Source organism: Hypanus sabinus, chromosome 5, assembly GCF_030144855.1.
Source record: "Hypanus sabinus isolate sHypSab1 chromosome 5, sHypSab1.hap1, whole genome shotgun sequence".
Taxonomy (NCBI): domain Eukaryota; kingdom Metazoa; phylum Chordata; class Chondrichthyes; order Myliobatiformes; family Dasyatidae; genus Hypanus; species Hypanus sabinus.
The window spans coordinates 1,530,011-1,540,212 of record NC_082710.1 but is presented as its reverse complement, the minus strand read 5'-3'; the positions used below and the strand labels follow the sequence as shown (position 1 = coordinate 1,540,212).

General features: G+C 40.9%; 1 protein-coding gene across 4 annotated transcripts in view; it reads left to right on the top strand.

Moving 5' to 3' along the window:
- The window catches only part of gtf2h2 (general transcription factor IIH, polypeptide 2), a 57,390-nt gene that overhangs the window by 11,484 nt on the left and 35,704 nt on the right, over positions 1 to 10,202 (top strand). For all 4 annotated transcript variants that reach the window (XM_059969292.1, XM_059969290.1, XM_059969289.1 and 1 more), the window contains 4 exons: positions 6 to 56; positions 1,112 to 1,166; positions 2,525 to 2,630; positions 5,767 to 5,857. In XM_059969292.1, the coding sequence (XP_059825275.1) occupies positions 6 to 56; positions 1,112 to 1,166; positions 2,525 to 2,630; positions 5,767 to 5,857 (303 nt within the window). The remainder of the gene's footprint in view (positions 1 to 5; positions 57 to 1,111; positions 1,167 to 2,524; positions 2,631 to 5,766; positions 5,858 to 10,202) is intronic.

Below are 10,202 nucleotides of genomic sequence, written 5' to 3'. Positions count from 1 at the left end.
TGCAGCTGCTGGAATACTTTGTAGAAGAATACTTTGACCATAATCCCATTAGTCAGGTAAGAGCAAGTATTTGTTGATCATGTCAAAACAGGTATTTCTGGGTCAGCTAAGAACAGGTATCTGTGGGTCACCTATAGTGAGGTGACCAGATCTGAACACAGTACTCCAAGTGGGGTCAAACTAAGGTCTTATATAGCTATAGCATTACCTCACGGCTCTTGAACTCAATCCCACAGATGACGAAGCCCCACACTCTATACGCCTTCTTAACAACATTGTCAACCTGTGCAGTAGCTTTGAATGCTGTTTGGACACGGAGCCCAAGATCTCTCTGATCCTCCACACTGCCAAGAGTCTTGCCATTAATACTATATTCAGTTTTCAAATTTGACCTACCAAAATGAAACATTTCACACTTATCTGGGTTGAACTCCATCTACCACTTCTCAACCCAGTTCTGCATCCCGTCGATGTCCCGCTGTAACCTCTGATAACCCTCCAGCCTACCCACAACACCCCCAACCTCTGTGTCATCAGCAAACTTACTATCCCATCCTTCTACTTCTTCATCCAGGTTATTTATAAAAATCACAAAGAGGAGGGGTCCCAGAACAGATCCCTTTGGAACAGCACTGGTCACCGTCCTCCATACAGAATATGAACCATTTACAACCACCCTTTGCCTTCTGTGGGCAAGCTAATTCTGGATCCACAAAGCAAAGTCTTCTTGGATCCCGTGCCTCCTTACTTTCTGAATGAGCCTTGCATGGGGAATCTTATCAAATGCCTTGCTGAAATCCATATACACTACATCTACTGCTCTACCTTCATCAATGTGTTATGTTGCTTCCTCAAAGAATTCAATCAGGCTCATAAGGCACAACTTACCCTTGATAAATCCATGCTGGCTATCCCTAATCAGATTATGTCTCTCCAAATGCTCATAATTCCTGCCTTTCAGGATCTTCTCCAACAACCACTGAAGTTGTTTCTCAATTATGGCACTGATATTGGGGGGGGGGGGGGTCGAATTGTGGATTAGTCCCAAAGCATTATTTTTCATTGCAGCAAATTATTAACCATTAAAGCAGGATTTTTTTTTTGTATTCAGATTGGTATCATTTCTACAAAGAACAAAAGGGCTGAAAAGATTACTGAACTTGCAGGTAATGAAGCACATTTAATATTAACGTCAATTACAAATAACATACAGGTGTGCTGATCGTCTGCGTGGCAGAACATTCAGTTGCAAAGAGCTGACAATTAATAAACCGACTGTGGGATGTGATGAGCTGGAACTGGTCTGTCTCTCCTGCTCCGAAAAATCTCTCTGTTCCGATCCACTGTGAATAATATTTGAAATATATACCCAGTGACCTCTTTATTAGGTATCTCTTAACACCAACAGTCATTCCATGGTTAAAGTCACTTAGATCATATGTCTTTCCCATTCTGATGTTTGGTGTTAACAACGACTGAACCTCTTGACCATTCCTGCATGCTTTTATGTATAAGCTGCTGTCATATGATTGATTATATATTTACATTAATAGGCAGGTGTACAGCTGAAACTAATACAATGGCCACTGAGTGTATCTTTTAAATATTACTGGTGGGAGATGTAGCTTAAACTAACTCTTAACGGTACAACTCACTGTGAATGTCTGTAAAACACTGCAGTCATCCCAGAAGTGGTCGTAACTAAACAATTCACTATGCAGTGTCTATACAAACACTTCAGTCATCCAGAACTGGTTGTAACTGTATAGCTCACTGTGAGTGTCTATAAACAAAATCCTCCATCTCTTTGTTCTAAATGGATGTCCCTCTTTTCTGAGGCTGTGCCCTTTGATGCTAGACTCCCCCGCCATAGGAGACATCCTCTGCACATCCACTCTATTTAGGCCTTTCAATATTTGATAGGTTTCAATGAGATCTCCCCCCACCCTTTGTTCCAAACTCCAGCGAGTACAGACCCAGAGCTATCAAATGTTCCTCATATGATTACTCTTTCATACCTGGGATCATTCTCATGAACCTCCTTTGGACCCTCTCCAATATCAACACATCAGACACTCCTCATACACTGACTTGGATCCACTAATGCCCATAATCAATTAGTATGCAATCAACTGGATAAGCTTGAGCACTTAATCTCTTTGGGAGTGACAAGTTTTACCATTAAAATATTTTTACCTATTTTTTCCCCAATCTGCTCTCTTCCTTTATTTAAGGCCTCACTAGTCCATACAAAACCCACAACCCTCTGTCCTTCTTAAGTGAGTTTCCTTGTTTTGTGAATAAGTGCTGTTAAGCTACCTGTTGTGGGGTATTCGAGCAATCACATCCAACATCACACCCCCATGGTAAAATCCTGTTAATCAATTTAACTTATAGCTGCAGATCAGTCGTAGGACATCAGGAGGAAGAACCAAGAGTGATTTTGTTTTCTTTCCTTCTCCCTGGCATTTAGATATACTGTAGTTTTGAAATTGTGGTTTGTTTCTCATTGTTTTTGCATTAGGAAATCCAAAGAAACATAAAGAAGCATTAATTAAAACTGTTGGTGTGTCATGCAGTGGGGAGCCATCTCTTTATAATTCTCTCTCTCTAGCTATGGATACCCTGAAGTAAGTGCCCTTAGAACATATCCCTTCACGGCTTCTCATTTTGTTTCTATATGTTCAACATGAACTAGATGGGCTGAAGGGCCTTAGCTGTGCTGTAGTGTTCTATGACTCTATATGTTACTCTTTCCTGAAGTGTTGTCATCCCTGATTATCTAGAATGAAAACTCAAGACTGATTCCTCAACCACATTTTATTTGACCTGTTCAGGAGAACAGTACAGTCCCTGTCACCACACTGAATTCTGAATGGAGAAATGCCACTTTTGTACAAAATTGTCTCACAGTTCCATATATTGACCAGTTGATAACCCTGTATATTTGAATTCCTTACTTGCAAGATCAATCACCAAACACAATAGTTCAATAGTTCAGTTCAGTATCAGAGAAATGTATAGAATATACATCTTGAGATTCTTGAAATTCTTTTTCTTTACAGACATCCACGAAAACAGAAGAGTCCTCCAAAGAATGAGTGACAGTTAAAACATTAACAGGTGTTAACAATCAATAGAAATTAACAACTGATGATACTTTGAAGTTAGTAAAATGATTGTCCCTTAGTTGGTGTGTACCTTGCATCCTTCAATTACAATCTTATCTCCATGTGCCAAATAGCACCAGGCCCCTGCTGTGCAAAGGGAAGCTATGTTCTTCCTTTAAAGGTCTCACTTGCCTGGGCTGACTACACACTATAAAACCATAAGACCATAAGAAATAGAAGCCATTCAGACCATCGAGTCTTCTCTGCCATTTCACCATGGCTGATCCGTTTTCCAATCTCCTGCCTTCTCTTTTTATCCCTTCATGCCCTGACTAATCAAGAATCTTTCAACCTCTGCCTTAAATATATGTAAAGACTTGGCCTCCACAGCTGCCCATGGCAATGAATTCCACAAATACACCACTCTGGCTAAAGAAATTCCTCTTCATCACCATTCTAAAATGACGACCCTCTATTTTGAGACTCTGCATCTAGTCCGACGCTCTCCTATCATAGGAAATATCCTCTCCACATCCATTCTACCAAGGCTTTTCAATATTCAATAGGTTTCAATTAGGTCCCCTCTTATTCTTCTGAATTCTAGTGAATACAGGCCCAGAGCCACCAGATGCTGTTTATATGCCAAGCTGTTCCATCCCGGAATCATTTTCGTGAAACCCTTTGAACCCTCTCTAGTTTCAGCACATCCTTTCTAAGATGAAGGGCCCTAACCTGCTCTCAATTCTACAAGTGAGGCCTCACCTGTGCTTTATAAAGTTTCAACATTACATCCTTGCTTTCATATTCTAGTCCTCTTGAAATGAATGCTAATGTTGCATTTGCCTTCCTCACCACAGACTCAACTTGCAAAATAGCCTTTAGGGAATCCTGCACAAGGACCCCTAAGGCCCTTTGCAACTCAGATTTTTGAATTTTCTCTCCATTTAGAAAATAGCCAACCCTTTTATTTCCTCTACCGAAGTACATGATCATGCACTGCCTGATACTGTATTCCTTCTGCCACTTTTTGCCCATTCCCCTAATCTGTCTAAGTCGTTCTGTAGCCTTTCTACTTCCTCAAAACTACCTGCTCCTCCACCTATCTTCATGACCAATCAAGTGTGATAGTGGAAAAGTGTGTATGGAACCGGAGGATATAGCAGAGATAGTTAATGAATACTTTGCTTCAGTATTCACTACAGAAAAGGATCTTGGCAATTACAGGGATGAGTTACAGTGGATTGAAAAGCTTGAGCATTTAGACATTAAGAAATACGATGTGCTGGAGGTTTTGGAAAGCATCAAGTTGGATAAGTCTCCGGAACCAGATGAGATGTACTCCAGGCTACTGTGGGAGGTGAGGGTGGAGATTGCTGAGCCTTTGGCAATGATCTTTGCATCATCAGTGGGGACAGGAGAGGTTCAGGAGGATTAGAAGGTTGCAGATGTTGTTCCCTTATTCAAGAAAGGTAGCAGAGATAGACCAGGAAATTATAGACCAATGAGTCTTACTTCAGTGGTTGGTAAGTTGATGGAAAAGATCCTGAGAGGCAGTATTTATGAACATTTGGAGAAGCATAATATGATTAGGAATAGTCAGCATGGCTTTGTGAAAGGCAGGTCGTGCCTTACGAGCCTGATTGATTTTTTTGAGGATGTGATTGTAGAGCAGTAGCTGTATATAGATATAGGCATATAATAAGATACCCCATGCAAGACTTATTGAGAAAGTAAGGAGGCATGGGATCCAAGGGGACCTTGTTTTGTGGATCCAGAATTGGCTTGCTCACAGAAGGCAAAGAGTGGTTGTAGATGTGTCATATTCTGCATGGACATCAGTGACCAATGGTGTGCCTCGGATCTGTTCTGGGACCCCTTCTCCATAGGATAGAGGTGTATAAGATGATGAGAGGCATTGATCATGTGGATAGTCAGAGGTTTTTTTTCCCAGGGCTGAAATGGCTATCACGAGCGGGCAGAGTTTTAAGGTGCTTGGAAGTAGATACAGGGGAATTGCAAGGAGTAAGTTTTTTACACAGAGAGTGGTGAGTGTGTGGAATGGGCTGCCGGCAACATTGGTGGAAACGGCTATGATAGGGTCTTTTAAGAGACTCCTGGATAGGTACATGGAGCTTAGAAAAATAGAGGGCTATTGGTAACCCTAGGTAATTTCTAAAGTAAGTACATATTCAGCACAGCATTGTGGGCTGAAGGGCCTGTATTGTGCTGTAGGTTTTCTACATTTCTATCATGTGCCTCCAAGTACCCCAAAACCACATCCTTAACAATTGACTCCAACATCTTCCCAACCATTGAGGTCAGCCTAATTGGCCTATAATTTCCTTTCTTCTGCCTCTCTCTCCCTTCTTGAAGAGTGGAGAGACATTTGCATTTTTCCAGTTTTCCAGAATCTAGTGATTCTTGAAAGGTCATTACTAATGGCTCTGAAATCTCTTTCAGAAAAAGAAATTTCTGTAAAAAAAAAAATTCTTTTACTATCTGTAAACTCTGCTTGTCTGGACATTGTCTTAACCCTTCCTTTGCTGCAACTTCCACAGTGCTTCCAAGGTGTATTTGTCCAAATTGAAATGCCATTCAAATTTCCAATAGTTTAATATAGATGACATAACCCTGATTTTCTCTTCTCAATCTAAAGGCACATGCCAGGACATACCAGTCGTGAAATACTTGTGATTTTTAGTAGTCTCACGACTTGCGACCCATCTAACATCTATGATCTCATTAAGGTAAATGTTTCGTAAGTTTTGTTCATTGCTCATGTTGTTGGCTTGCTGTGTGCCTGTTCTGGGAGGGTGCAGAGCTTGGGAATTTTATAATATAGGGCACTGCTTCAAATTCATCAAGTGAGAAATTTCCCAACACAATGACTGTCATTGGGCAGGATAGAGTTAGAATGATTAATACTGTGCCAGCATTTCTATTGAGCTGAAGGAGCAATCACCTTGAGCTACTGTTCCATATTTCCTCAAAGATTCAGGGTTTGTTCCTTGGACAAATACTAACTGATATAATTTGTGTACTAAGCATGAGGTGGTAAAATACAAGTATAGTTACCCAGTAACAAAGCTGGGTCATATGCAACTGCTCAGAGATCTCCAGTTCCCCTGAAAGGCCTGGTTGTTAACTTTATACTGAGTTAGTACTAACATCAGGCCTTTTAGAGGAAGAGTAGTAGTATCTGTTGGGCTGTTAAAAAGATTGTACATTGACTTGATGTCCTAGATCAGTGTTTCCCAACCTTTTTTAGCTGAATGTCCCCCTAAAGCTCTTACATACTTTCCAATGCCCCCCAAAAGCACCTTTATACTTGACAACACCCCTCTTAGGCACAATATACTTTCCCGCACCCCCATAATATAAAAACATGTATACCATATGCTAACATGAGAAAATGATTCTGCTTTAAATTTTTATTTGCCTTTAAACCTAGCTTACACAGTATCTGTGTGCTGTATAGCAGTTTTGATATCAGTGTGATCCTGGAGCTTGATGGGTTTTAGCAAGAGTTGAAATATGTGGTTCAAGTTGAGTCAGCAAAAGACTTATGAGCCCATGCGTAACAGTGTCCAAGCGGTTTCTGTTTTTGTGAGGATGTGGTTCACTGCACTGAAACCTCTTTCAACAAGGTAGGAAGATGAAAATGCAATGAACAGCAGTTTGGCTCGTTTCCAATGACCAGAAAACTTGACCACAGTGTAGCCATATACCAAAAAAGACAACATTTTTGAAAAGCATTTTTACTTCATTATTCTGAATTTTGATAATTTTTTATTGCAAGCTCTCTTCCTGTTCTTCCACCTTGCAAAGAAATGGGTTAATTACCCAATCCAGAATTTCCAGATTGTTCAAATCCTTGAATTAATTCTGAAAATCCTTCTTCAGTGACTGCAGGTATCAGCAGCATTCTTGCAAATCACCATTAGTGAAAGAGAATGCCATACTTCCTTGCTGGCAAAGTGTGAGGACATTCTTCTCCCAATGTTTTGCTTGTATATTTCCAATTTTCTGATAAGAGTGGACACTGCACTGTTTAGCTGGATTTAATTGAAATTCTTACCTTGAAGTTTCATATTTAGAATGTTAATTTTGTCATACAGATGGACTAGGTATGCCACATCTCCACATAGAAATTCAATCTTGTTTCCCAAGCTCTTGTCGACTTTGAGCAAAAATTCAGCCACAGTATCAAGAAGATCAAAGAAACTTTTTAAGCAGCAGCTTTTTGACAGCCAACGCACTTTAGTGTGAAGCAAGCGTTCAAATTTTTCATCGTTATCTTGGCATAACTGGCAAAATACTCTATTTAATGGATGAGCTTTCATTATGCTGATAGCAGATATTAAAGGATCATGCTTGAAAAAAGCTACAAGCTGATGTTGATGATGAATTACACAGTGGATTGCAATCAAGCTTGGAATTTCTGTTTTCATAAATGCCACTAAACCAGCATGGTGACCTGTCATCTGTGGTGTTCCATCTATTGCAGAAGAAATCATGTCCCTAATCAGAATATTTTTATCAAATATATTTTGAGCTTGCCGTAAATGGATTCTCTCTTGATATTTGTTTCAGCTTTTTACAAAAGAGAATCTTTTCATAAACTTTTCATTTTTGATAAACCGTACATGTGCCATTAGCAATTCCTGGTTGTCTCGCACAGCCAACTCATCCAGTTGCATCCCAATTTCTGTTTCCTGTAGCTCTTGTTGATACGCGTTGTCTTCACTCATTTCGTCAATACAACGAGCTACAGAGTTATTACTCAGAGGAATTGATTTTTAAATACTGCTATCCATTTTGAGAACAGCCATGAGCACTTCTGATACCGCAGGCATTATTAATCTTTCACCAATGGAATGAGATTTTCCAAACTTTGCTATCGTTTTTTAAATGTTATAAGAAGCAATGGGACTGCTATCAAGGTAGCTTTTTTGGCATTTGACTTGAGTGTGCAATGCTTTTCAAATGCTTCTTTGATCTGCTGGAACTGAGTAATACCATAAATAGCCTTTTCAGGGTGTCTTTTAACAGACAGACAGACATACTTTATTGATCCCGAGGGAAAGTGGGTTTCGTTACAGCCGCACCAACCAAGAATAGTGAAGAAGTATAGCAATATAAAACCATAAATAATTAAAAAATAATAAGTTAATCATGCCAAGTGGAAATAAGTCCAGGACCAGCCTATTGGCTCAGGGTGTCTGACACTCCGAGGGAGGAGTTGTAAAGTTTGATGGCCACAGGTAGGAATGACTTCCTATGACACTCAGTGTTACGTCTCGGTGGAATGAGTCTCTGGCTGAACGTACTCCTGTGCCTAACCAGTACATTATAGACAATAGACAATAGGTGCAGAAGTAGACCATTCGGCCCCTCGAGTCTGCACCGCCATTCTGAGATCATGGCTGATCATTCACTATCAATACCCAGTCCCTGCCTTGTCCCCATATCCCTTGATTCCCCTATCCATCAGATATCTATCTAGTTCCTTCTTGAAAGCATCCAGAGAATTGGCCTCCACCGTCTTCCGAGGCAGTGCATTCCACACCTCCACAACTCTCTGGGAGAAGAAGCTCTTCCTCAACTCTGTTTTAAATAACTGACCTCTTATTCTCAATCCATGCCCTCTGGTACTGGACTCTCCCAACATCTGGAACATATTTCCTGCCTCAATCCTATCAAATCCTTTAATTATCTTAAATGTTTCAATCAGATCCCCTCTCAATCTCCTCAATTCCAGTGTGTACAAGCCCAATCTCTCCAATCTCTCTGCATAAGACAGCCCTGCCATCCCAGGAATCAACCTAGTGAATCTACGCTGCACTTGCTCAATTGCCAGAATGTCCTTCCTTAAACCTGGAGACCAAAACTGTACACAATATTCCAGGTGTGGTCTCACCAGGGCCCTGTGCAAATGCAAAAGGACATCCTTGCTCTTGTACTCAATTCCCCTTGTAATAAAGGCCAACATTCCATTTGCCCTCTTCACTGCCTGTTGCACTTGCTCATTCACCTTCCTTGACTGATGAACTAGAACTCCTAGGTCTCTTTGCATTTCTCCCTTACCTAACTCTACACTGTTCAGACAATACTCTGCCCTCTTGTTCCTGCTTCCAAAGTGGATAACTTCACATTTATTCACATTGAATGACATCTGCCAAGTATCTGCCCACTCACCCAGCCTATCCAAGTCTCCCTGTATTCTCCTAACATCCTCTTTGCATGTCACACTGCCACCCAGTTTAGTATCGTCAGCAAACTTGCTGATATAGTTTTTAATGCCCTCATCTAAATCATTGACATAAATCGTAAAGAGCTGTGGTCCCAATACAGAGCCTTGTGGTACCCCACTAGTTACCTCCAGCCAGTCCGAGAAACACCCATTCACTGCTACCCTTTGCTTTTTATCTGCCAACCAGTTTTCTATCCATGTTGAAACCCTGCCCCCAATGCCATGAGCTCTGATTTTACTCACCAATCTCCTATGTGGCACCTTATCGAATGCCTTCTGAAAATCTAGGTACACTACATCCACTGGCTTACCCTCGTCTAACATCCTTGTTACACCCCCAAAAAACTCCAACGGATTAGTCAAGCATGATTTGCCCTTGGTAAATCCATGCTGGCTCGGCCTAATCCTATTACTGCCATCAAGATATGCCACTATTTCGTCCTTAATAATGGACTCAAGCATCTTCCCCACGACTGACGTTAGGCTAACAGGGCGATAGTTCTCCGTTTTCTCCTTCCCTCCCTTCTTGAAAAGTGGGATAACATTAGCCACTCTCCAATCTTCAGGAACTGATCCTGAATCTAAGGAACATGGGAAAATGATTACCAGTGCATCCACAATTTCCTGAGCCACCTCTTTTAGAACCCTCGGATACAGACCATCTGGACCCGGGGATTTATTAGCCTTCAGTCCTACCAGTCTACTCATCACAGTTTCTTTCCTAATGTCGATCTGTTTCAATTCCTCTGATATCTTATGACCCTGGCCCATCCATACATCTGGGAGATTGCTTGTGTCCTCCCTGGTGAAGACAGATCTAAAGTACGCATTAAATTCTG